At 42.6% G+C, this 26422-nt stretch overlaps 2 protein-coding genes across 3 annotated transcripts; one reads left to right on the forward strand and one right to left on the reverse strand.

Moving 5' to 3' along the window:
• Nucleotides 1-6059: 6059 nt before the first annotated feature.
• LOC129185827 (zinc finger protein 649-like) lies at nucleotides 6060-10285 on the reverse strand. The gene is made up of 2 exons (XM_054783358.1): nucleotides 9794-10285; nucleotides 6060-8577 (listed from the first exon to the last, which is right to left on the reverse strand). The coding sequence occupies exons 1-2, from the start codon at nucleotides 9810-9812 to the stop codon at nucleotides 7643-7645; spliced, it is 954 nt and encodes a 317-aa protein (XP_054639333.1). The 5' UTR covers nucleotides 9813-10285; the 3' UTR covers nucleotides 6060-7642.
• A 2503-nt stretch (nucleotides 10286-12788) lies between these two features.
• On the forward strand, nucleotides 12789-25987 carry sh3bp4a (SH3-domain binding protein 4a). 2 transcript variants are annotated; one of them, XM_054783234.1, is made up of 6 exons: nucleotides 12789-15904; nucleotides 16885-17048; nucleotides 17557-19829; nucleotides 24307-24495; nucleotides 24594-24849; nucleotides 25492-25987. In XM_054783234.1, exons 2-5 carry the CDS (start codon nucleotides 16928-16930, stop codon nucleotides 24816-24818), a joined length of 2808 nt encoding a protein of 935 aa, XP_054639209.1. In that variant the 5' UTR covers nucleotides 12789-15904; nucleotides 16885-16927; the 3' UTR covers nucleotides 24819-24849; nucleotides 25492-25987. The 2 variants fall into 2 exon arrangements, with proteins under 2 accessions (XP_054639209.1, XP_054639120.1); XM_054783145.1 differs by having other exon boundaries at nucleotides 12790-15904; nucleotides 24594-25987.
• The last annotated feature ends 435 nt before the right edge of the window (nucleotides 25988-26422 follow it).

Consider the following 26422-nt stretch of genomic DNA (forward strand, 5'->3'; position numbering starts at 1 on the left):
TTGTTCATCTATCCTGATCCCCATAAATGTATTTTAGTTCACCCTTTCAACGCCCACTCCGTCTATTTGTATTTGGTCGTACATGTCTTTTCTGCTATTACCAAATAGCATTATTTTAGTTTTACTTAAGTTCAAGGATAATCTTTTATCAAAGCATCTTTTTATATGGCTGTTTCATCCGTGACTTTTTTAATTAGCTCTTGTGTGCTTTCCCCAGAACAAAAAGCAGTAGTATCATCCGCAAATGATACCAACTTTAAGTCCTTTGTCACTTTACAGATGTCATTGATAAACAAATTGAACAGGTTTGGTCCCAATATTGACCCCGGGGGTACTCCACACGTAATATTTTAACTTGCAGATGTGTATTCTCCTAGCTTTACAAATTGCTTCTTGTTTGCTAGGTAGCTTTTAACCCAATTCAAAACTAATCCTATATTCCGTACCGTACTAATTTTGTTGTTAGGATGTTGTGATTAATTGTATCGAAGGCTTTTGTGAGATCCATAAATACTGCAGCTGCACACTTTCTGTGGTCTATAGCGTTAGTAATTTCCTCCATGATTTCAATCAGTGCCATGGAGGTTGAAACGTTAGCTCTGTGTCCGTATTGACATCTGCGAGTAATTAATTCTCATTAATAAATTTGTCCAACCTGTTAAATAGCTTCTCGATAATTTTGGAGATTTGGGGTAATAAGGAAACTGGTCGGTAATTTGTAAATTAATGTTTGTCTCCATTTTTAAAGATTGGAACTACTTTGGCTATTTTCATTTTGTTAGGAAATGATAAGTTACTGATCTACAATCTCTTTGATCACCCTTTTTATTGTTTCCATTTCAATTCCATGACAATCAGTTGATGTTTTTGCTTTACAATTATTGACAATGTCAGTGATTTCCTTTTTCGTCACATCAGTGAGAAACGTGGAATTAGGATTCCTACCTATGGTTTCATTCCTTTCCTCCATTGTCCACAATTTTGGAATTTCTTCTTCCAGTTTCGGTCCAGAGTGTACAAAGTAGTTGTTAAACTTTTCAACTACCTCATTCATATCATCATCATTAGTGTTTCCAACCATAAAACAATGAGGGTAGTCTGCTTTCTTAGTGCTGTCCCTTATAATACTATTATTGTTATTTTTATTCTTATCTAGTAATTGACTATGATGTTCTGTCTTACACACTCTCGTGATTTTATATGTCTATTTTTTCTGCGTCTTTATTTAGTTGAATGATACATTTCCTGTATAATGTATTCTTATTCTTAAAGGCATTTTTTAGTCCTTTTGTCATCCAAGGTTGATTATTTTTCTTTTGCTTCTTGGACATTTCTCCCCAGGGACAGGTCTTATCATAGAGCTTCATATAAGCGTTTAGAAAGTGTTCATATGCTTCATCCACATCTTTTGCACTGTAGACACCCTCTCATCTTTGTTCTTCTAGATCTTTCCTGAAAGTGCTGACGCTATCCTCTGTGCGTAGTCTTTGAAAGGTCTTTTTGGCCCTCCATCTGTCTTTTATTATAATGTTTGTTGTAAATTGTAAACACCGGAAGATGGTCGCTGATGTCGTTGATTAACAGGCCACTAGTTGTGTTATTATCCAAGTCATTGGTGAACATATTATCAATAAGGGTGGCACAGTGGTCTGTTATTCTGCTTGGTCTGGTGATTTTAGGATATAGACTCAAACTATGCATTGTATCTATGAAGTCATCTATTTCCTTGTACTTCTGTGGATTCAGAAGATCAATATTGTCTCCACATACAAAAGTTATCTTTTGACCAACATCTGTCAAGGTTGAGTTCCTGTCTGCAATCAGCACTCAAACTGAATGAATGTTTCAGTACGGAATGGTGAACTTGAGGGGAGGAGAGAGGTGCCGATGAGCTCAGCAGCTCTGACAATGCGCTGCAGGGTCTTTTTGTCAGCAGCAGTGCAGCTGCCATAACACACAGTAATGCAGCTGGACAAGATGCTCTCTTGGGTTCCACGGTAGAAGGAGCACATGATGGGGACCGGGGCTTTGGCTCTCTTAAGTTTGCGGAGAAAGTAGAGGCTGAGCTTTCTTGGCCAGCGCTGCGGTGCTCCAGGAGAGGTCCTTGGTGACGTGTACACCCAAGAACCACTCCGTTCTCCCCATTCCTGTGTGTATCTGTGTGTCACTTTCTCTCCCGTCGCGTCACTGCACGCTGTCGCCAGTCCATTGTTGTAATGAGTGAAGTTTCTGTGCTGTGATGGCCAGAAACCAGACTGGAAAGCTTCATAGGGGGAGTTATGTGTTAAATGAAGGTGAAGTTGGGAGGCCATAGTTTTTTTTCAAGAATTTTGGAGATAAAGGGTGATGACAGGAACTGCTTGTGGGAAAATGAGATCGAAGTCCAGTATTGTGTAGATTGCTGTTAAAACTAAAAATATATGGGCTATGTGGGCGTTCTGCACCCGCGGATAGTAGGCGGCAGCCCAGCGCATTGAGAGGAAGTCCATCAACCCCAAAGAGATGTCTTCTTTCCCAAAAAACATTAAATTAATCAATTACCCCGATAATGTATGAGAGAGACAGGTGGAAGAGAGTGTTTAAGTTTTTGAACTAAGCAATCTACTAAAACTGGGCCAGAGATCAAAACATTTGCATGTTCATGTTTAAAACGTGGGAACATGAAGGAATATGTCACAAAGGTAACACACATTATCTTGACAAGGCGTTTTTAATGAACAGACAAGTTAACACGCTTAACACACTCATTATTGCGGTACTGTCACGACAGCAGCTTTGGTTTAACGAGCCCAAACTGCAGAACGTCAGTTCAAGGTATGTGTTATGCGTGATACTCATGGCAGTGATGTCAAAGTCGTTCAGACGATTACTTTAAGAAGCATATTGCCATGTAATTTTTGACTTGCTGTCTGCGCCTCACATAGAATGGGTCCGTGACCCACTTTTGGGTCCTGAACCCACCAGTCTAGAATCACTGATGTAATCCATTCTCTGATTGGTTCTCCCGAGGATGTCTGGCCTTCAATTTACCCCTCAAACTTACACGTTTGTTTTCCGATTTGGGACCTTAAATTAAAACTTTTGGGGGTAATTTTGCCCATCACCGTCAGAGGTGCAACAGGCAGCAATGCCAAGCAGGAACACCCACATGTGCTTACATCTGGCGTAGTGATCGACTGAGCATATGTGATATAAAGCACTATATGACAGTTGTCCGTCTGGTCCAGCTGACCTGGGGCATCTTTTCCAGTTGATTTTGTGGGGAAAAAAGTTTTTACCGCAGCAGGAATTTTTAGTGGTAACAATTTGTTGTGATGCAGTCTCTTGGAGCGGTGTCCTCCTCGTCAGACAGTACATTATACTGGAAGGTACATGTTATGAATGTGCCTGCTACCACACAGTTGCAGCATGTATATAAAACATTGTTGTAGGTTTTTGGACTTCTTTTTATAGGGACTTATAGGCGGAATAGATGACTCTCAATTACGTGCATTGATGTGCAAAAATTCCCAAAAAAGTGTGGTTTTGATCCCATAACTTGCCATGATACAGTCCCATATATGGCCAATACTTCCCCTGTGCAATGACTCCCTCTGCTGTATGCCTTAATGCAGCAAATGACGCCACAAGATTATCTGAAGCCACAGTGGGTGTTTTGTAGCTGAGTGTGAAATTTAAAGTCTGTCCCACTTCCGGGGTCAAAATTCTTGGGGTTTAATAAGAGCCCCACCATGTGGTGTATTTGTCGTAAAAATAGTAGCACAGGCAGCACAGTAGTGGTGCATATTCTGACACATTTTCACCCTTTTGTATGCCACCGTTCAGGAGAAGAAAAGTTTGTTTAGCCAGACAAATAAATGCAGTCATGTAAAAGCATTAGGACACCCTATAAGGTGTCTGTATAGTGTACGAATCCACGTGTCAGCTGGAAGTGGCCTGACTGCTGTGTAGATTTCCTCAGAGACATTGTCAGACGTAACACAGGAGAGAAACCTTTCACCTGCTCAGTTTGTGGTAAAAGATTCTCTCAGCAGTCAAATTTGAAAGTGCATACAAAAAGACACAAGGGACAGAAACCTTTTCCTTGCACGGTGTGTGGTAAAAGTTTCCGTCATAACATTCATTTGGAGAGAAACCCTTTCCTTGTACAGTTTGTGGCAAAAGATTCAATCAAAAAGGTGATTTAAAGAAACACACACGAATACACACTGGGGAGAAACCTTTTCCCTCCACGTTGTGCGGTAAAAGATTCTCACAAAAGGGTGACACACACTGGAGAGAAACCTGTTTCCTGCCTGGTTTGCGGTAAAAATTTATCGTGAAAGATAACTTGATTGGACACACGGGAACACACACTAGAGAAAACAACTTTTCTTGTTCAATGTGTGGGCAGCGATTCAGAAAGAGTACAGACTTGACAGAACACATGACAATTCCACACTGGGGAAAACTTGAACACACTTTTCTTCTTTTACACTTGACAATTGTACATTTGACCTTTAATGAAACAAACATACACAAGGGGTTTTCATGGGTTCGATCTGGCCAGGGTTGCGTCAGGAAGGGCATCTGGTGTAACAATCAGCTATAATTATGTAATAATATAATGGAAACATAGGGGGCTCAACCCAGCCTAAAAAAGCTCTTGACGTCCATGGTTCCACTCGGTGATGGTGTGAATATTTTGTTTGTCACTGGCTTTTGTCATTAGTCTTTATTTCTCTTACTTTGCTATCGTTTTTTCTTACACTACAAATACTGTATTTCATGAGTGACTGTAAAAAAGTGTGATGTTTTAGTACCCTGGAAGGGAGTTTGCGAGGCATTGCATGCCTGGTCCGGGCTTAGCCCAATTGAAAGAAGTGACTTGGGGCTTTAGTTGGTGCCTTACAGCGGCGTTTTGAGTGTTTTGTGCTCAAAGCTGGCGGAGGCAGGCTGGGGAATCGCACCGTGTATTGGCTATTGACATTGAAATCCTGACAAGCGTACGTGCCACTTATGTGCAGATCAAGCTCGCCAGAGACCTGTTCATCTGGGCCATAACCCCAGGGAAGCTGCCCGTAAGGAGGACTGTACGATATAAATAGTGGTTAGCATCTTGGCCTTACAGTCAGGAGATTGTGGGTTCGTATCTCTGTTGGAACATCTCTGAGTGGAGTTTGCATGTTCTCCTCGTGCGTGCGTGGGTTCTCTCCGGGTGCTCCGGCTTCCTCCCACTTTCCAAAAATATGCATGCTAGGTTATTTGGAGACTCTAAATTGTCCATAGGTGTGAATGAAAGTGCGAATGATTCAGGGTGTACCCCGCCTCTCGCCTGAAGACAGCTGGGACAGTTTTATTCAGGGCCAAGTGTGCAATTGTCAGGAAGAAAAGTGACAGAGGAAACAAACATTGCAAACATTTCATCATAATGACAGTTAGCCACGTTAGAAGTCCTTCTTTTGCACTAATATTTAAGGAGTCACACCGTCTTGCTTCTTCGTACTTGAAAATTTAAATCCAGCTGGAAACGGTTGTCAGGTTTTTCCCCAGTGTGGATTCTTGCTTTCAGTCAAGCTTGTACTAATTATTAATCGCTGACCAGACATTGAACAAGAAAAGCTTTTCTGTCTGGTGTGTGTTCTTGTGTCTATTTTAATCCCTTTTATGACAGAGCATCCTGCGACACACGGTGCAAGAAAAAGGTTTCTCTACAGTGTGTATTCTTGTGTGTGTTTTCCTTCTTTTTTTCTCAATGACTCTTTTACCACAAACTGAGCAGGCGAAAGGTTTCTCTCCTGTGTGATGTTGGGGGGCTGTGGCTCCTCCTCTTTCTCTGAAATGTTGGGGGGCTGTGACTCCTTCTCTTCCTCTTTAATGTGCAGGTGCTGGGGCTCCTACTCTTCCTCTTTAAGGTGTCCAGCTGTGCCTCCTTCTGTTCTTTCAACTTTCACTCCTGCTGCTCAAGGGGAAGATGCTCCTTTTTTAGTGATGTGCTATACCACTGATTTCCTTTGCGATCTGATAAAATCCAAGTTGGTATCGGCGATGTGTCTGGTAAATTAAAAAAATACAAGACATCAGAGTAATTTATTTATTTATTTAAAACTCTGAGGAACATTGAGGTAGCGGCATGATTTATTAGCCCACGGCACATTCTACAAATATAGCAAGAAAACAGCAAAAATGGAAAAATATGCAGTATATTGAGAAAAATAAAGTCAACATATTACAGACAAAAGTTTGTACTTTTTTCACACAATCACCACACTTTAAACTCACGCTTGACCTGTGCTGAGCGATCTTTTGATAACTTCCGGGTCTCTTTGTTAGCAGCTAGCAAAGCTAAACTAACCTGAAAATCTGCAAAGTTCACTGACATGAGTTTATCCTGAAATACATAAAACTGTCTCTGTGTCACTTAATGTCGCTGTCATTCACATTAAATATATTTAATGCCTATCCACTTTATTGAATTGTGTTTTTCTCCTACTGCTACCCCGGAAATGGAATGTATTTCCAAGATGGCGGCCCCGGTACTCACAGGCATTGTTGATTTGCAGCTTTTGGTGAAAGAACTGAATTTTGTTTGAAGTTACATTACGGGGCTATTCTAATGTGGTTCATAATATGTATTTAATTTTAGTTTCATTCACATTATATTGTTGATATTGTAGCGACAAGTTCTGAGCTGCTTATTCAAGGTGTGGGCTGCAGAGGGCGTAACTATAGATAGACCTGTAGATAGACGCCGCATAGAGTGGATTTGTCCACTGCTGCGATAAGTAAAACGTCACCGCCATATTGGATGTGTGAAGGCTGCGCTGTAAATGAATACAAGTAAATGTACTTACTTTTATTAAGTGTCTTTCTACAAAGAAATTTAATTAATTCCTCTCGTTTATACCTTCACACACGCACTAATATACTTTTGGACACCAAAACAATCAAAATCACATTGTTTTTGGTGCCTAATTGTTTCCCAACTATATTAGAAAATGAAAAGATAGTTGTCCTCCCTCGCTCTATTGGTGGCGACATAGTTGCTTTTTGGCATTGATAATCTTTTTGAACTCCTTATAATGCTCCATAACAACTACTGACTCATCTTGTGTAAAATACACTGGGGTCACTTCATTTTTGGTCAAATGCCCCCTTTTATGTAAACGTGGACTGAGCACAGAGCTGAGAACCGGACTTGACAAAGTAAGTTGAGAACCACCTTTGCAGTATCGTTTAATTCTGTTTGGGGATTTTAGGTTTTGTAGAGCTGCATCTTGAGCACAAAGCGTGGGTTGGCTGAGCCAATTTCACGGAATACCCACTAGGTATATTTGCTAGCATGTTATAGTTATATTATATTATGATATAATTATAGCTGACTGATTTTAGATTTTTTTTCTTACATTGGATACCGTTTTGATACAAACCCCTTGTGTCTGTTTCTTTTATTAAGGGTCAAACACATTTCATCACAATATCAGTTAGTCATGTTAGAAGTCGTTCTTTTGCACATTATTTTCTTTTTTTTTTTTTTTTTTTAAAGAGTAATACTGTCTTGCTTATTCATAGTTCCCATGTTGTGTTCTTTGAAATCCAGCTGTATGCGTCCTTTAAAAAAAGTTTCCAGCTTTCTCCCCACTGTGGATTCGTTTGCGTTCAGTCAAGCTTGTACTGTGTGTGAATCGCTGACCACACGCTGAACAAGAAAAGCCTTTTTCTCTCGAGTGTGTGTCCTTGTGTGTACTGTCAAAGCTATCTTCTGAGAGAAACTTTTACCGCATACTGAGCAGGAAAAGGGTTTCTCTCCAGTGTGTATTCTTGTGTGTACTTTCAAATTTGTCTTCTTTATGAATCCTTTACCACAAACTGAGCAGGAAAAGGGGTTTTCTCCGGTGTGTATTCTTGTGTGTGTTTTTAAATCACCTTTTTGATTGAATCTTTTACCGCAAACCGTGCAAGGAAAAGGTTTCTCTCCGGTGTGTATTCTTGAATGTACTTTCAAATTGGACTGCTGAGAGAATCTTTTACCGCAAACTGAGCAGGCGAAAGGTTTCTCTCCTGTGTGCCGTCTCATGTGTATTTTCAGATTTATCTTGTGAACAAACGTTTTGTCACAAAGAGAACATTTCCAGCGTGTGTTGTCAGTGTGACACGTCATGTCGGCTTCAGAGTCTTCATCATCAGTGTCAGAGTGTGACGTGATGTCGTCGCTATCCGATAGTGGGGCTAAGAGGTCGTGTGCTTGTGATCCTCCACAGTGGTCTCCATCAGCTTCTGTTGTCATGTGTTGAGTTGAGCTGCTGCCTGGAGGCTCCACCTCTCCCTTCTCCTCACTTTCATCTTCATCATCTTCACTCTTGACAGTGACACCAATCACTGGGAACTCCTCCAGTCCTTCAAAATGCTCTCTCTCCTGACTGATGCTGCGAGCCTCCTCTTCCTCTTTAATGTAGGGGGACTGGGTCTCCTCCTGTTCCTCTTTAATGCGGGGTGGCTGTGGCTCTTCCTCTTTAATGTATGGCGGCTGTGGCTCCTCCTGTTCCATCCTGGAGTTCCACCCCAGCTGCTCAGGGTGAAGATGTTCTTCACTGATGTCTGCAGGACGCAGAAAGACAAAGACATGCTTTAGAAAAGTCCAGCTTTGCTCCATCACATAGGATATATTGTCCTGCACTAGCATATGTCTCTGAGGATCTCATCAGTGTCCCCCACCAGCAGTCAGGGTACCTCTTCTAAACTCTTCTCCTCCTGAACTGTTGCATAGGAAAGAGTGAAACTGTGTCAAAAACATGCACCACTACTGCTGTCTGCGCTATTATTTTCATGACAAATACACAACACAACGCTGTTATTAAAACCCCAAAGTTTGACCCCCTAAATCGGACAGATTGGAATTGAACAGAGTCAACAAAACACGCAATGTGGCTGCAGGTAGCGTCTCGTGCTACCAAGTAGGCTAGTATTGGGCTGTAAAGTTGTAAAGTTAAACACTTGTCAACAACACACTCTCCCCTTGTACGAGCGTGCATCGTGATTGGCAGGACTCGGGGAAAGGACCAAGTTGTACTGTACTCATGTCACCAATCAAGTGTGTACTTTATAGTCTTATACTAAGATGCAGGGGATGCAAGGGGCTTGTTGTGGCTTACTTCACTCAGGAAGAACAACCTATTCATATAGACTGTCAAGATGTTATATTGTTTGTTCAACTTGTGCTTTCAATGACACTCTGTAAACACGGACCTCTTAACTAAAGATCTCGTTGATTTTGATGGACTATTGCAATTTATTCATGTTTTATGTGAAATGTTATTTGTGTTATTTGTCGAAATCCAAAACTAGTATTTGGCTAAAATGTACAGTTTTACTGGTACTCAATTGGCGTGGTTTTCTGATATTCTTCGGGCTATGTTTGTTGACAACAACAAGCTGATGATAATAATAAAGCACGGACATGACTCAAGGATTGGAACTCTCAGCGGGTTGTATCAGAAATTTCACATGGGTGGCCGCCAATTTTGGAATCGATCCGATAAAAAGTGAACAATTTAACAATATATACATATAACAATATCGGCAATGTAACAGTACAACGACAAAAACGCACACGTGTGAAAATACACAAGAAGAGAAATGAAAAATATCCATCTCATCGTTCTAGTATCGATTCGACACTGACACGGCCCCTTGATATCAATATGATGGATATGTGGAGTGCATGAAGAAAAATAGACCTTTGCGAAGCGAAAAGAGCTTTTTGTAAGTAGTGTTAACGAACAAATAGAAAAGTGGGTGTGAGAATGAAACTAACCTGCTCTGTGTAACACCATTTGAGGCTTCTTGGAAACAGCTTGCAGTAGTTTACGTGATCACCCGTTCTCCTCTTTTGTTCAAAAAGGCCGTCCTCGTGCTCCTCTATCGTTCCTTTTCACACGACAAATATTTCTTCAACAGTTGCTGTTTGTCGCTGATCCAAGAACCCTCTCAGGCTTTTGTACTTTTACACGTTTTCACACGACCACCACCCTTCACACTGAAACATGATCGTTGCTTAGCCATGTGTTAATAACTTCCGGGTCTCTTTGTTAGCAGGCAGCTAGCAAAGCTAGCCTGGCTAGCAAGCCCGAGAAGCTTCAAAGTTCACTGAGAAGAGTTTATCCTGACATGAATAAAACTGTCTCTGTGTACCTTAATGTCTCTAGCGTTAACAGTCAATACATTTAATAATTATCCACGTTTTGGAATTGTATTGAATTGTTTTTTTTCCTCCGATGGCTACCCCGGAAACTGAATGTATTGCCAAGATGGCGACCACTGTGCGCACGCGCATTGTTGATTTGTAAATTCTACTGTGACACATCGTGCTGGTAAAGACCTGGATTTAGTTTTGTCAAGATACAGTATGGGTCTATTTTGATTTATTTTTTTATAGTGCTAAATAGGTAGTGTATAATACGTGTTTCATTTTAGTTTCCCATTTGGGAGTATTGTTTAGTTCTGAGCTGCTATTTAGGGTGTGGGCTGCAGAGGGCAGTAACGTAGATTCGAGCCAGCCGGACGTGAGTAATTAAATAGTTTCTCGAAGCATGCGCTGACGTATTCATCGCTAGGCCAGATTGGGTGGCTTTTAAAGTAACACAGTATGTTTGAACTTGTGTTCCCGGTAATGACCCACTAGGTGGCAGCAACACCTAATTAGTAAAGTAATGTACTGTAATTGAGCAATATTTTGGTCATCAGTGAAATCAGTTTTGTGGACTTGTTTAGTGAAATTTCGGTACTCGATTTTGTATTTGTATTTGTATTTGTACTTTATTTATCCCGCAGCGGGGAAATTCACTTGTTACAGCAGCAAGCAAGATACGCAAGTAAAGAATACATAGTGACTACAACATGGTTTAGGTGGTGCAGGTGTTGTAGAGCCTGACAGCGGTCGGTGTGAAGGACCTGCGGAACCTCTCCTTCTTACACCGTGGGTGTAACAGTCTGCTGCTGAAGGAGCTGCTAAGGGAACCCACACTGTCATGTAGCGGGTGAGAGTTGTTGTCCATGATGGGTGTCAGCTTAGCCAACATCCTTCTCTCCCCCACTTCCTCCACGGAGTCCAGAGGACCGTCCAGGACAGAGCTCGCTCTCCTGATCAGTCTATTGATCCTGCTCCTGTCCCTGTCCGTGCTGCCCCCTCTCCAGCAGCCCACAGCATAGAAGATGGCTGAGGCCACCACAGAGTCATAAAAGGTCCGTAAAAGAGTCCTGCACACACCAAAGGACCTCAGTCTCCTCAGCAGGTGGAGGCGACTCTGGCCCTTCTTGTAGAGGGCGTGGGTGTTGACGGACCAGTCCAGTTTGTTGTTAAGGTGAACACCCAGGAATTTGTAGCTGTCTACCAACTCTATGTCCGCTCCCTGGATGTTCACCGGTGTGAAGTGAGATGTTTTCCTCTGGAAGTTAATGATCATCTCCTTTGTCTTGCTGGTGTTGAGTTGTAGCTGGTTAAGCTCACTCCAGCTGACAAAGTCCCTGATGACCGTCCTGTATTCCAGACCATTCCCCTCTGAAACACAACCAACGATGGCTGTGTCGTCGGAGAACTTCTGGATGTGACACTGTGTGGAGTTGTGTGTGAAGTCCGAGGTGTAGAGGGTGAAGAGGAAAGGGGAGAGCACCGTACCCTGAGGGGCACCTGTGCTGCAGAGTACCATGTCAGACACACAGTGACGGAGCCTCACATAATGTGGTCTGTTGGTGAGGTAGTCTATAACCCATGCAGTCAGGTGTTGGTCTACTCCCACACTCTCCATCTTCACTCTGAGTAGTGACGGCTGGATGGTGTTAAAGGCACTGGAAAAGTAAAAAAACATGACCCTCACAGCGCTCCCGCTGTCCTCCAGGTGTAGCAGTGATCTGTGCAGCAGGTAGATCACTGCGTCGTCCACTCGGATCCGAGGCCGGTAAGCAAACTGCACGGGGTCCAGCTGAGTGCCCACCGGGGGTCGCAGGTGCTGCAGGATAATCCTCTCCATGGTCTTCATCAGGTGAGAGGTCAAGGGAACAGGCCTGAAGTGGTTAGGCTCCTTGGGACGCGGTGTCTTTGGTATCGGGACCACACAGGAGGTCTTCCACAGGGCCGGGACTTTCTCCAGGCTCAGGCTGAGATTGAACAAGTGCCTGAGAACTCCACAGAGCTGGTCAGCACAGTCCTTGAGGATTCTAGGGCTGATGCCGTCCGGTCCCGGAGCCTTCCTTGCCTTGATCTTCTTCAGCTGACTCCTCACCTGATCATCAGTTATGGAGAGGGGGGTAGAGGATGGCTGGGATGGGGATGTTTGGGTGAAGAGTGGTGAGTGGGTAGTTTAATTTTAATTTATGCATTATTTTTTTGATGCAGTCATCATAGTTTGCCTTAAATCTGTGGTGTCCAAAGTGTGCCCACGGCACATTCTAAAAATATAATTTAAGAAAACGGAAATGAAAAAATGAGAAGTAATTTTACAAGAATAAAGTCAAAATATTAAGAGAAAAAAGTTGCAAACTAATGAGAACATTTTTTTTTTTTTACAAGAATAATGTAATATTATGTGGAAAAATAACGTCATTTTAGTCTCATAAAAGTGACATATTAAAGAATTGTAATTTTTGGAAAATTATGTTGCCGAAAAAGTTACGATGTTACGAGAATTACATCAAAATATGGGAATTCATAGTCATAATTCCGAAAAGATTTACATGAAGAAAGTTGAAATAGTTGGAAACTAAAAAAAAAAAAAACAGCAGAAATGGGGAAAAAAAACGAGGCAATTTTTACGAGAATAAAGGTACTATGAGGAAAAATAATGTCATTTTAGTAGCATAGAGTTGAAATATTAAAGAAAAAATGATATTTTTTTAAGTCGTAATATAAAAATATACAAAATAAAGTTGTAATTTTTGAAAAATTAGGGGGTGGACTTGAATATGACAATAGGGGTTAGGGTTGTACTTTATTAATCCCACAGCGGGGAAATTCACTTGTTACAGCAGCAAGCAAGATACGCAAGTAAAGAGTGCAGAATAAGGTCAAATAAAGTCAAAATATTGTGGGGATAAGTCATAATACAAAAAAAATTACAAGGGTTACTGAAGAAGAAAGTTGAAATGTTTTGGGGGGGAAAACAACAACAAAATGGCGGAAAACATCGAAAAATAATATGTTTTTTCACCTATATTAAAAAATATATATAATTTCTTAGCATACAACAAAATATCACAGTGGCCCTTGCGTCCTTTAGGTTTTCAGAATGTGGCTCTCGCTGGAAAAAGTTAGGACACCCCTGCAGGGTTGCTACTTAATGACCGTTAATGCTGTTCTTTTTTTTTTTTTGACTGTGTTGCATTGTGTTTTTTATTATTTGATATAGTATGAAAGTTTAGACGTGACATCAGTGCTGCTTGTATTGGATTTTCAACAGGTTAACTAAAGGAAATACAATTTGTCGTGTGTGCTGTATGGAATATCCCAAGATATCATCAGGTGAAAAATGATTGGCCAGTACAAGCCCAAACATGTATCTTAAAGAAGTGTATCGAACAGTTTGCTGTCTATCGAGGACGTGCCAACCGTCTCATGTTGCATACTGCCATCCCGTATCCCATAATCCTCTGTAGCCTCTACTCTCACCTCCCGATCGGATTAGAAGCTCCTGGGTCAGAGTTTTTAATCTACACACACTCCCACCTGATGGCCTACATATCCACTTCCTCCTTCCAGGTTGGACTAATTGTGGACAGACGGGAGCTGAATGATATATCGACAACAACAAAAACAACATCATGTGTGTCGTGGCAAAAGGATCCTCTTCATTTTCTTTTGCCTATCACCTCCTTCAAACAAGTCTTGAACTGTGGACTTCATTTTTCTACCTTTCAGGCTAAAACCGCTGAGAATAACAACCAGACAGAACCAAATAAGCAAAAACACTACAACACCATATGGGGGAAGGGCTAAGCTGGCGCCAGGTCACGGTGAGGGAGCTTCAACCCCTCAGCTGATTGGCCAGGCTACTGTTACACTCAAGTCCTCAATGACGCTGAAACACATAAAGTAGACGCTTATATAGTGGAACACATGTAAGACTACGTTCACACTGCAGGTCAATTCCAATTTTTTTTGCTCATATGTGACCTGTATGATTTTTTTCACTAATGTAGAGGGACGACTGTAATTTCTTATGCAAAAGCATGATAGAGTGAAGCCGCGGAATCCGAAGCACAAAGTGGCAAGGGTCAACTGTATGCTCCAAAGTCAGTGTAAGGAGGTGTCCTCAGTGGCAGTGCAGCTTTGAACACCAAACACAAACACCCACACAGGAAACAGAAGAAGAGATCTTATTATGATAATGATAATTGTCCTTTCAATGAAATTGGCTATCTTTCAAGGAGGTCCAACTTTGAAACGAGGGGAAAACCTGACAACAAAATCTGCACGTGCACATTTGGGCCGAAACGTACACCAAATGTGATACAGAAGCAATTGAAAACCAAACAAAGCAAAGTACGTTCCAGGTGTTTAAGAGGACTTGTGGAGGACTCAGCACGATAATCCTGGAGTTCCCATAACAGCCGTGATTGACAGGAGCGATTGTGATGCAAAGTGAGCTGTGCTGATAGCACGCCTCCTTTCACATCCCGAAGTGCTCATTCAGGCCAGCTGAAAGGAGCCGTCCAATCCCGTCTGGGCCCCAAAGAATTTGATAACAGAGAACATTCACGTCTTTGCACAATGCGGTTTTTGTGCCAAATATCTCAGGAGGCGTCGACTTTCAAACAGAAATTTCTGGATTTGCTCATTTAAAATAAAAAAAACAAAACAATTCCTCTCTATGAGTCAAACACTATTTACAGAGGGTTTCAATGATTAAAATTACTGAGTCACTAAATTGGGGGTGTGCAAAGTTTTTTATTTTACTATTAAACAAACAATTCAAAACTTCAATCAAAAACATCATAAAGTAACGACAAAAGGTTGATTATCACTAATAATACAGCAGATCCTCGCTTTATACTCCGGGTAGGCAAAAGAAGCATTCTAACTGTGAATGTAGTATTCTACATTGGCCACAAGGTGTCAGTAATTGTTCAGTGAGACAAGCACCAGACATGATTGCCACAATCGGCATTTATTGCAGGTTTAAATGATCTCAGGCACAATAATAATAACATAATAATCATAATAATAACACGGGCTACAGTTGGGGCCATACTCTGAACCTTCGACGTCACTTCCTGCCCTCCGCACATCTGTCCGCCCGTCACTAGGTCCCCCAGGGCAGTTTTTTCCAACCTTTTTTGTCTTGTGTACCCCCACAGCCTTTTTGTAATACAATGAGTATCCCCTCACTCATACGTGCTGATAATTCTCCAAAAGTAGAATACATACTGAATATACTGAATAATATATAAGAATAATATTAACAATAATGTTGCTTGTTAAGCCTTCATAACACTGTAAGGAAGGAAAAAGTCGAAGCAAAAAGTTTATTGACTACACTCTGTTCCATTCATTTGCGGCAGAGTCGGCAGTCCTATTTTAACTCTAGGTTTAATTTTGGGACATTTAAAGTGTCTTATGGGTTTCAATCAAGCATTATTTACAGAGGATGTAAATGAACCTGCCTGTTCCCGCCCGCTTGCTGTGACGTCACCCAGACGGCAGCCGCGAGACGCCTCCAGCAGTAGGATCCCGTTGGTCGCAGGCTCGTAGCGGCTTTTCTGTTTGCTCCCGCACTCTGGTGCTTGAAGTGATTGTGTTTCATTCAGCATCATATTTTATATGTTTCTATCGGCTCGAGGGGGATGTGAGGCACCGTCAAGACGAGCGCAAGAAGCGGACGACGTGTGGAACGCCGGACAGAGAAAAAGTGGACGGGCTTCGAGCCAGCAAGTGGTCAGTTGACATTACGCACATTCATATTGTTGTATCTATTTTCGCATTTATTATTTGAGAAAACAAATCTACTCACTGTGTCATTTCTATAAGATGTCAATACATGATTGTTGCTACTAACACAGTGGTGTGCAAAATGTGGCCCAGGGGCCGTTTGTGGACTGCAGCTCCTTTTTTGTAGCATTGAGTTAATTATTTTTATTATTATTTTTTATCTCTGCCTTGATGAATATTCATGATGTGGTCAATTAGTCTGCACTGACCCATGCCAGCTACAACTGGAGTATTAGCCCTGCTGGTAAGGTCACCTGATAATCTGAAAATCCCTATTAACACATACACATGCACACACATACACAATCCCACACACAGAACCCACTCAGTTGAATGCATCAGAACACAAATATTTTATCCTAGTCTTGTTCCACCTCCTGGTTCCCCTTCATCCTCGTCTTTCCAAATATTTCAGAGTTTCCACACACTTCTGAGTGTGTTTGAACATTGTAAGGACTGGAAGTCTTTGTCCTGCAACATTCCAAGCAGCTGTGATGGGTAGCTGATAATATGGCTGCTGGAAATAGTTATTACAGCAACATCTAACCAGAGATTAGAAGCTAATTAAACTTGCGTCTCCTAGACATTCTCGCCGCTGTTGAACCCTGTCAGACTGACAGGAATGAGGTGATGTTGCAAAGTTCTTCTGCCAGGGAAAAGAAAGCAGCACTCAACTTGAAGCTCCTTTCCTGTTTCTCCAGCAATGCTGAACAAAAGTTGAATGTGATTGTGTTGGTGTGTTTATTTGCGGCCCGCCACAATTAATTTTGGACTGCCACAGAAGGATTTGTTGCTGTCTGCTCACCCTCGCTCACATTAACATCATGTTATTAGACAATAACATTGCCATAATCACAGTGCATTTATTAATGTTCATTATTGCAAACAATAGGGCTTTGGTTAAACGCAATTTCATTCATTTACAGATGAAAACCAGCCAATGACAAGAGGACCCGGTTTGGACCGACCATGGCTGGCCATCGAATCATCCGAGTGACAAGTAGCAATCACCTCCTCCCTCGCTGCAAGTCAGAGGGGACTCTCGTCGAGCGAGGCGAGGGGGTGCCAACCAGCCTCGCTGATGTCATAGGTCAGGATGGCAGGCTGACGTGTTCTGTTCAAATGTGGTTGGTGTGAACAATCAGCTCAGTTACCCACGAATAATTGAGTTGCATCACTTCACTGGTTGCACTTTCTGTCTGCTTTGTTGATGAACTAATGAGGTGAACAAAAAATAGTAGATTATGCACTAAATAAATTATGCACCTCTTCTGCTAAGTAGTTTGTCTTAGAGGTGCTTTGAAAATGTTGACTGAGAGTCATGCCAGTTGAATATTCAGATATTGTGCACAGCTGGTCATTGTAGGACACAGGGACGGGGTGGTGACGCCATAGTTTTTTGAAATGGACTTCGATTTCAGGTCAGCTCAGTTTGAAGCAAAATTATAGATAATCAATACTCAGATGAAAACCTAAAATAAAGATGTCTAGCCTAACCCATTCTTGAATGAACTAACAAAGAAGTGTGTCTGAAGACCTTTGTCTGTTTAGTGTATTTATCTTTTGTGAATGACCAACAAAATCTTGTTTTCTTTCAGTGCCTTCTCCCAGTGCCTTAAGACTGGACATGGCTGCCTCCTACGAGGGTACACGGGAAGTAGTCGCCATCAGGGATTATTGCTCAAGCAGTTTGACCACGCTGACATTTTCCAAAGGTGATCGCCTCTTTGTGCTGGACACATCAGGTGGCGAGTGGTGGTATGCGCACAATAACAGGGAGATGGGCTACATCCCTGCTGCCTATGTCCAACTGCTCAACTGCAGGAATTCTTCGCTTAGTGACTGCGGAATGATTGACAGACTTGGGGAGGAGGAGGGTCTGAAGGAGTTTGAGGGGTTCGGAGAGTGGAAACCCTCCCCAGCTGACAATAACCTTGCCTTTTCTGTTCATCCCTGGGATCAGAATTCCAAAGAACCAAGTGTAACAAACTCATCTGATCGTGTTATTTTTGACACACTTGCATGTCCAAACAGCTTCAACTCGGACACCAATAACATCAAGTTTAGTGGTTGTCCCAAACAAGAGGCTGTGCAACACCTACACAGGGATGACGCCTTTTTCAGGAGTAAACGTTCCCAGAGTCTTTCCCAACTCTCTGTTTTACATGAGCAATCAAACTTGTCTTCTTGTTCCTTCATGGGCCTAAAAGCACCTTTGCCAGAGCAGTTTCAGAGCCGAGAGGATTTTAGAACTGCGTGGCTCAACCACAGAAAATTGACCAGGTCTTGCCATGACCTGGAATCCTTAGGCCAGAGTCCCGGGTGGGGTCAGACTCAGCCGATTGAGACAAGCATTGTGTGTAGCCTGGACAGCAGCGGAGGTGTGGTTCAGCTCCCAGACACCCACATCACCATGCATGTTCCTGAAGGTCATGTCAGCCAGGGTGACCATCAGCAGATTTCCATGAAAGCCTTATTGGATCCTCCCCGGGAGCTCAATAGTGACCGTCGTTTCACTGTCAGCCCAGTGATGGAGATCAAGCTGAGCAACATGGAGACTAAGTCTTTTGTCACCTTGGAAATGAAAGTGTCAATGACACTAAAGACAGGGAGCAGCCACTGCGCTGAGGTGCTCTGTGTTCGGAGCGACTGCAAAGACGGGCCTTACACACCCATTTCCGATTGTTACGTTTATAAAGACATGGTCCAAGTGCGTCTGGACTGTCCTGAGCCGTGCATGTATGTGGCGGTTGTAGTTCAGTCACTGTACATCAGTCACAGCATGATCATGTGGGACCACGTGCAGAGGAAGGTAACGCTTGGTGTTTATGGACCCAAGCACATCCATCCTTCCTTCAAGACAGTTGTGGCGATGTTTGGACACGACTGTGCCCCCAAGACTTTACTGGTGAGCGAGGTGCTTCGGCCGGCTTGCTCCACCCCTCCGGTCACCCTTCAGTTATGGGGAAAGCATCAATTTGTACTGCGGTTCCCCCAGGACCTCCAGGTGGGGTTGTACCCTAATATATCTAACTATCAAGTGAAAGTGAGTGAGGGTGGGGGGATGATCCAGGGATTCCATCTTAAACTGGGCAAGGTCAGCCGGCTGGTCTATATAATGTCATCGCACGACCCCAACAGCATCTCAGACTTCACACTCAGGGTCCAAATTAAGGACATGTTGGATTGCATCCTCACTCAGTTCTGTATCCAAACTCCGCAGCCAGCCCCCAAGTCTGAAGCGAGGATGACAGGACAAAGGAGGTTCTTGAAAAAGAGTGAGGTGGACAAAATCATCCTGTCACCACTGGCTGTCACCTCCAAATACCCCAAATTTCAGGATCGCTGCATTACTAGCCTAAAATTTGGCAAGTTAATTAAAACGGTAATTCGGCAGCACAAGATCAACTATCTGCTGGAGTACAAGAAGGGTGACATGATTGCGCTGCTCAGTGAAGAGAAGATTAAGCTAAGAGGGCAACTGCGCACCAAAGAGTGGTACATTGGATACTATCAAGGCAAGATGGGGCTGGTCCACACCAAGAACGTTCTGATTCTAGGTAAGGTCAAGCCCATTTATTGGTGTGGGCCAGACCTGACGACGACAACTCTGTTGGAGCAAATCCTCAAACCTTGCAAGTTTCTTACGTATATCTATGCCACGGTAAGGACAGTTCTCATGGAGAACGTCGTGAACTGGAGGGCATTCGCTGACGCGCTCGGCTATGGGAACTTGCCTCTCAATTACTTCTGCCGGACGGAGCTGGACAATGAACCGGAGAAGGTGGCCTGCGTTCTAGAGAAACTCAAAGAGGAATGTACCAGCGTTGAGAACAAGGAGAGGAAGTCATTTCAGAGGGAGCTCATGATGGTGAGTGGTGGATATACTGTAACTTGCATCTTTAACGCAAAATGAGCGAGGAACATCAACAGGAAACACATCTTTCGACCAGCCTATTGTGTATATGACGTACAGTAAATGAATACTGTATATGAGTATATGTTGTGACAACCAACCTCAAATGGAATTTCTCACCACCATCAAGGCTAACAACCGTGTTGAAGAAGTTAGCTAGCTAGTAACAATGTCAACTCGAGCTTTCCCTTCACACTTTTAATGGTAGTCAGTGGTGGGCTGTGCATTTGGTACCTGGGCCTTCAGTGGGGACTTAACCGGGAAGATTTATTATCTGCAGACACTGATGCTGATGTCACTGTAGGCCGGCTTGTTGGCCCTGAGAGGTGAATCTGAAGTATGATTGGCTAAAAAAACAAAACACCCCTGTTGCTGATAGTGTGTATGTGACATGGGCCAGCACTCCTGATTCTGAAGGCCCTGGTCAGATTAGATGCATGGCAACACATAGAAGCGGAAATCTGATTGGATGCAAACGAATCTAAGATACAAATACACTACTGGAAGCAGCACAGCCAAGAAACACACTGGGAAATGAAAATGATTGACTGTTGGAATAAGTTTATACAATTTCATGGAACAAATACTAGAACTGAAGTTGTATGTCGGTGCTTCTGCTAGAGTTTAGGCCAGCAGAGAAGGTTATGCTAGCCCTGACTGCACATCACTGAGGGTAACAAAATATATATTTCTTAAATAAAGCCATTGTGTGAAAGCCTAGAAGACAAATCCTGAGGAGCTGAATATTTACAATTTGACATAAAAACACAGAAAGTCCCACCTCAAGTTGAGCTGTCTAACCCCAGAAAAGACTTTGCAGGTGAGCTTTGATCCCAATTGCATAAATTTCCATGCCCCTATTTGAGAGACTGCGCTCTCTAGTGTTGAAGTATGAGTGTAACAACCAAGCCGTGTGACAACTGAACCCATTGCCCCCCACTTCAAACACTTAAGGCTTCATTGTGCTGCGGCGTCATCACTAGCTGGCATCTTGATCCTGTTAGAGATCTTCGGCTGGGGATGAGAGTGTGATCTACAGTTCTCTGCCGAAACTCTCGGGTGCGTGAGCAACCACAACTTTCGTTGACCAGCTATTTAGCTTCCTGTGTAGTCGTAGTGAACAGCAGCGACTGAAGCGACATCCAGATCATTGTTAGAGCTGGAACTAATGAATGTGGTACATACATTGGTACTTTTTTTATATATCACTGCTGAAACTGCTGAAAGGGCGACCAATCGCAGGGTTAAATTTTTTTTTTAGGTGAACGTCAAGCTCTGCTGGAGGGTTTGGGTGTGGAGGAACAATTGGGCGTGGCGCTGTAGCATAATGAAGCCTTTGGTGTACTAGTATATTCAGTCTTCTTCTAGAAGAAAGTTTTTTATTCTTCTTAATAAGTTGTTTGCACCCATTAGGGGAGGAGTTTTCTGGGTTGCAATAAACTAAACGTTATTAACAAGCATTGATCATTTGGATGTTGCGGCGCACGAAGCTGCAGCACATTTCCTGAGATGAACTGTAATTTAAACCCTCTTGCTGTCAATGCTGCTGTGAGGTGTGTGTTTCCCCGGCAACGCAGGGGTGCGGTGACTTCCACAGCCAGGAACCGCAAGTCTGTCTTACATACACCTGTAGTTGTTCACCCCACTCCACAGCGACAGAACAAAACCCATGACGAATAAACAAGACTTTTATTCTTTCTTTTTGCGGCTCAAGAGTGAAGAAACAGCCGGATTCCAATTACGCAATTTGTTAGAAGCTTTGGGCCGCAACCAGGTTGCAATGCGGGGACATTCCCATGGAAAGCTGGGAAGTGATAACTGATACCAGACGTAGACAAAGAGTGTGGAGCCCCCCCCCCCAATTGGGCAGATCATGGTCAACTTCATCGCACCGTTTAGTTTATCATCTTACACCCGAGCGTTCAACTTCCTCTCCCACCACTCACAAAGTCACAGGAAGATACAAAACTGCCGGCCGTGTTTTGTGTTGCCGCCGTACGACAGGTGTTCCCATGTGAAATGTGATCCACAGGGCTGGGGGGCATCTTACACCGCCCTGGCAGATCTCTCCAAACCTTGGATTGGGTTACGACTCACGAGTGCGTTTTTAATTATAGAAAGGTGCATTGAAACGCCTCTAAAAATATTGAATATGTTTTGTAACATGAGGCATCAGCATCACATGCAGAATACTAAAATTAGATGACACGTCCAGAATTGTTCTTGGTTAGGATTAAAGTGGGGTGCGCACATTAAGATTTGTCCACTGTCAAAACAGTTTTGTCACTCTGATATAGTACCTGGACAGACACGGGGGTGCCCAAACTTTTTCCACCGAGGGCCACAAAGTGAAATGAAAGAATGCAAGTAGGGCTGCAACTAACGATTATTTTCATAACCTATTAATCGGTTGATTATTTCTTCGATTAATCAATGAATCGGAATTTTTTTAAAAACACTTAATTTCTGCCTGTTATAGCTTCAGTAAAACAATAAATGTACACAAAAATACAATCATGATCATTTTCTTCGTCGATTAAACTGAAGCTTGTTGTTTCAATTAATGGAGTCACACGTTAATTAACCTGTTAATTAATATGAAGCAAACATTTACAGTCGGTGATTGGGTCCACAACATGTCAGAAAAGAGGCAAACATCTTGTTTTGGCTAAAAGGTCTGCTTGCATGGATGACTAAGGAAATTAAAACATATTCACATTGAAAAAAAAACACATTCAACGTATTTTGAGAGGCTGAAATCAGATGATTCTTACATATTTAAATCAAAAAACGATAATCGATTACCAAAATAGTTGATTAATTGGGCAATCGATTAACCATGGATTAATTAATGAATTGTTGCAGCTCTAGATGCAAGTTATGTATATTTCAAGAAAAAACTGCTCGGTGAAAAAGCCTATTAGTATCAACTTCACTCTTTATTCATTTTTTTGCCCATTTGTGCTGTTGTGTTTTTTGTATTTCAAAATATTTCAAATAACTTCTTAAATATTTTGTTAATTTTCTTTTTGTAGTATAATGACTTTTTTCCATAATATTTTGCCCTTTGTCCCATAATATTCTAACTTTTTCCCAAAACTAATTGGCCAAAGATTACAATTAAAATTACAATACAAAAATTACATTATTATCATAAAATTGTGCCTTTTTTTCTTGTTAGAATACTAGTTTTTTCTCTTAATATTTAAAGTTTATTCTCCTAAAATTACAGCTGTTTTTTTTTTCCATTTCTGTTGTTGTTTTTCAATTTTTCAACTATATCAACTTTCTTCTTGTAAATTTTCTTCTCGTAATTATGACTTTATTCCCATAATAGTTGGACGTTATTCTCATAATATTACAACTTTTTAAGCAACCTAATTTTCCAAAAATTACAAAAATGATTCTTTGTTTTGTTTGTTTCTCATAATTACATAATATTTAAACTTTATGGTACTAAAATTTGGTTATTTTTCCTCATATTATGACGTTGTTCCTGTGAAATTACAGTTTTTTCTTGGGCTGACTGAGGGAATTGGGCTACAAATTGGCCAGATTATTATTATCGTGTATATCACCAAGGTAGGGAATTACCAGTTCATTGATGATTGTCATGTTATTAGCTTATCTTAGCTTAGCTTGCACCGAACAACCTGCTAATTAGCTGTGCGTACCTGGCTGATGGACCAGGGTCAACCTCTTTTGAAACTGCTTGCTGTCTCGTGTCACATCTCCTGTTTAAATGGCATGTCTGTCTTAAAGAGCTCTGCTCCTTCACATGGAAGGCCGTCATTCTCATGCCGCAGGATGAACCTAGTGTGTATGCGTGTGTGTTTGTCAGTCTATATTTAGACCAAAGCCTGCATGCAACCTGAATCAGCAGATGAAGGGCCGCAAGTTAAAGGCTGCCACTCTACTCTGCCAGGTGGCGTGAGGTGCTGGGTTGGGCATGAGTAAGGCAGGGTAGCAGGGTGGGTAATTGAGAGGATCTTTCAATTCACTTTTGGGTCGCTTGAAAAAAAAAAAAAAGTGGTAAGCATCTTTGCCACAAAGTCAGGAGATCTGGAAGATCTGGGTTCGAATCTCTGTTGGACATCTCTGTAGGGAGTTTGCATGTTCTCCCCGTGTGAGCAAGGGTTTTCTCCGGCTTCCTCCCACATTGCAGAAACATGCATGTTAGATTAACTGGCGACTCTAAATTAGGTGTAGGTCTATAGGTATGAATGTTGTTTGTCTATATGTGCCCTGCGATTGGCTGGCAACCAGCCCAGGGTGTACCCTGACTCTCACCCTAAGTCAGCTCGGATAAGCTCCGGGATAGCCCCATCGAAAATGTATGGATTTAAAAAAAAAAAAAAAAACACCTTACGTGATGTCAAATTCACTTTCTGTAACTTTCCTTAACCCTGTCTGCCTCCCTCTATCCCACCAGGCTTTGCTCAAGATGGACTGCCAGGGTCTGGTTGCCAGACTGGTTCTGGACTTTGTGCTGCTAACCACCGCAGTGGAGGTGGCGTCCCGCTGGAGGGAACTCGCTGAGAAACTGGCCCGGGTGTCCAGGCAGCAGATGGAGGCTTACGAGGCGCCGCACCGCGACAAAAACGGCGTGTTGGACAACGAGGTGAGAACCGTTGATTTTTCATTCAGGTCCAACATGTTTGTAAGCTAGTCCTCAAAACCGTTGTTTTGCTAATCAACCCCTGCCCTGCATCTCTTCAGTCCATGTGGAAACCGGCCTACGACTTCCTACTGACTTGGGCTGCACACATCGGGGACAGCTACCGTGATGTTATCCAGGAGCTCCACGTGGGCTTGGACAAGATGAGGAACCCGATCACAAAGAGGTGGAAGCACTTGACCGGCACGCTCATCCTTGTCAACTGCCTCGACATCCTCCGCAGCGCCGCCTTCTGTCCCACAGGCTATGGTGACTTTGCTGTTTAAAGCAGGGTTTCCAGCACCCGTGGCGAGCCAGGTATTTGCAGCCCTCAACCTGTGGACCTATAGCGCTCTCTGGGTCTCTTCCACCAGTCCAGTATCTCTACCTCTCGTTTATACATTCTAACTCACATTGAGAGCTCAACTCTGTAGCACGACAACAACTGTGTGACACACGACCACGTCAGCTTTATTGGTGATTCTCCAAAAATAAAATATGCCGCTGCTTTGCTTTCCTTAAGTGTTTGCTTTGAGCTTTGAGGGAACTCCCAATCAGGAACCGCAGGAGGTCATTGCTCAACATGATCATATCATATCATAAAAGAAATTACGCCGTAGCCATCACACAGCCACAGGTAGAAAACACATACACTGGGAAACTACTACTACTACTACTACCAGGGGCACCGTAAAGAGGGGGAAACAATTCCAAGGGCCCCTGACTGACTGGGGCCCCAGTAAATAGGTAAAATCATTTTGCGGTGTGGTTGTGATTTTTAAAAAATATACAGTCAGAAAACAATTAAAACTATCTCTTGTATTTGGTAGTAACAGTGAAATATCTACATTGACCTAAAGTAATCTTCCATATGGACTGAGCACCCCCCATAGCTACATGAAATGGTTTAGTCCACTACTACCTTCACCTGCTTTGTAACTGCAGCTTGTTGCCTGTCAGTCTGCAGTTGCGGCAGAGCAGAGTGAAAGTATGCTGCCAGCAGTGGCGGTTCTGGCTTGAATGACGCCCTAGGCGGACCTACGCTGTGGCGCCATTCTCTGTTTGGGCCATCCATGTCACGTGGTCGACGTTTGACGACGCCTGAGCAGCACTGTGGTGCGAGCATCCCGCCTGTAGAGGGTGCGCATCTGCCACACATCCTGACGTGATGCGGAAATGAGTGCTGAGGCTCATAGCAAAAATAAATAGGATTTTCATACATTTTCATAAACATTTTGGACTTTTAAAATGTAATTAAATTGCAGTGAATTAAAATGACATTTAGACTGTAAAAGATGCCCTTTAGCACATTTGTTATATGTTCTCTGGCATCAAATAGTGAATTGCATACTAGAGTATATGCAGACTGTTACATGGACAACTCACTAGCAGTAAATATTACACTAGTAGTATCGAACAATAAAAAGCATTGGTGTGTGTGTGTGGGGGGGGGGGTAGTTGGGGTTGGCAGGGGGCCCAAGGTGTTTTTTTTTTCATGAGGCCCAGAATTCCTGGCAGCGCCCCTGACTACTACTAGTGAAGTTAGCAAATATTTACAAAACAAGCATGTAGCAGGTATACCTGCTACATGTTGTGGGGTCATTTTTGTGTTAGCACAGTGATTGTGGTTAGTGTTCTGTATGGTGCACTACAATATGTACACACCAGTCTGTTCTTTTTCCTTGGTGTGCACATTTTGACACTGTAGCGCTGTCCCAAATCGATTACTGTCTTGGCGCACTCACTTCACTGCTTTTCTATGGTGACTTGCAAACACTCAAATGGACCCCTCCCCTTCCTCTACGTCAAGGCTGGCAAGTGTCCATCGCTGTGCACCATTTGGGCCTTTTGGGTAGCACCTGTTATGCTCAGTGCACAAGTGTATGTACGG

Source organism: Dunckerocampus dactyliophorus, chromosome 1 (genome assembly GCF_027744805.1).
Source record: "Dunckerocampus dactyliophorus isolate RoL2022-P2 chromosome 1, RoL_Ddac_1.1, whole genome shotgun sequence".
Classification (NCBI taxonomy): domain Eukaryota; kingdom Metazoa; phylum Chordata; class Actinopteri; order Syngnathiformes; family Syngnathidae; genus Dunckerocampus; species Dunckerocampus dactyliophorus.

Coding starts and splice junctions, on each gene's coding strand:
- sh3bp4a (XM_054783234.1), top strand. CDS start 16,928: ATGGCTGGCCATCGAATCATCCGAGTGACAAGTAGCAATCACCTCCTC. Junction 17,049..17,556: donor CAGCCTCGCTGATGTCATAG/GTCAGGATGGCA, acceptor GTTTTCTTTCAG/TGCCTTCTCCCAGTGCCTTA. Junction 19,830..24,306: donor TTCAGAGGGAGCTCATGATG/GTGAGTGGTGGA, acceptor CTATCCCACCAG/GCTTTGCTCAAGATGGACTG.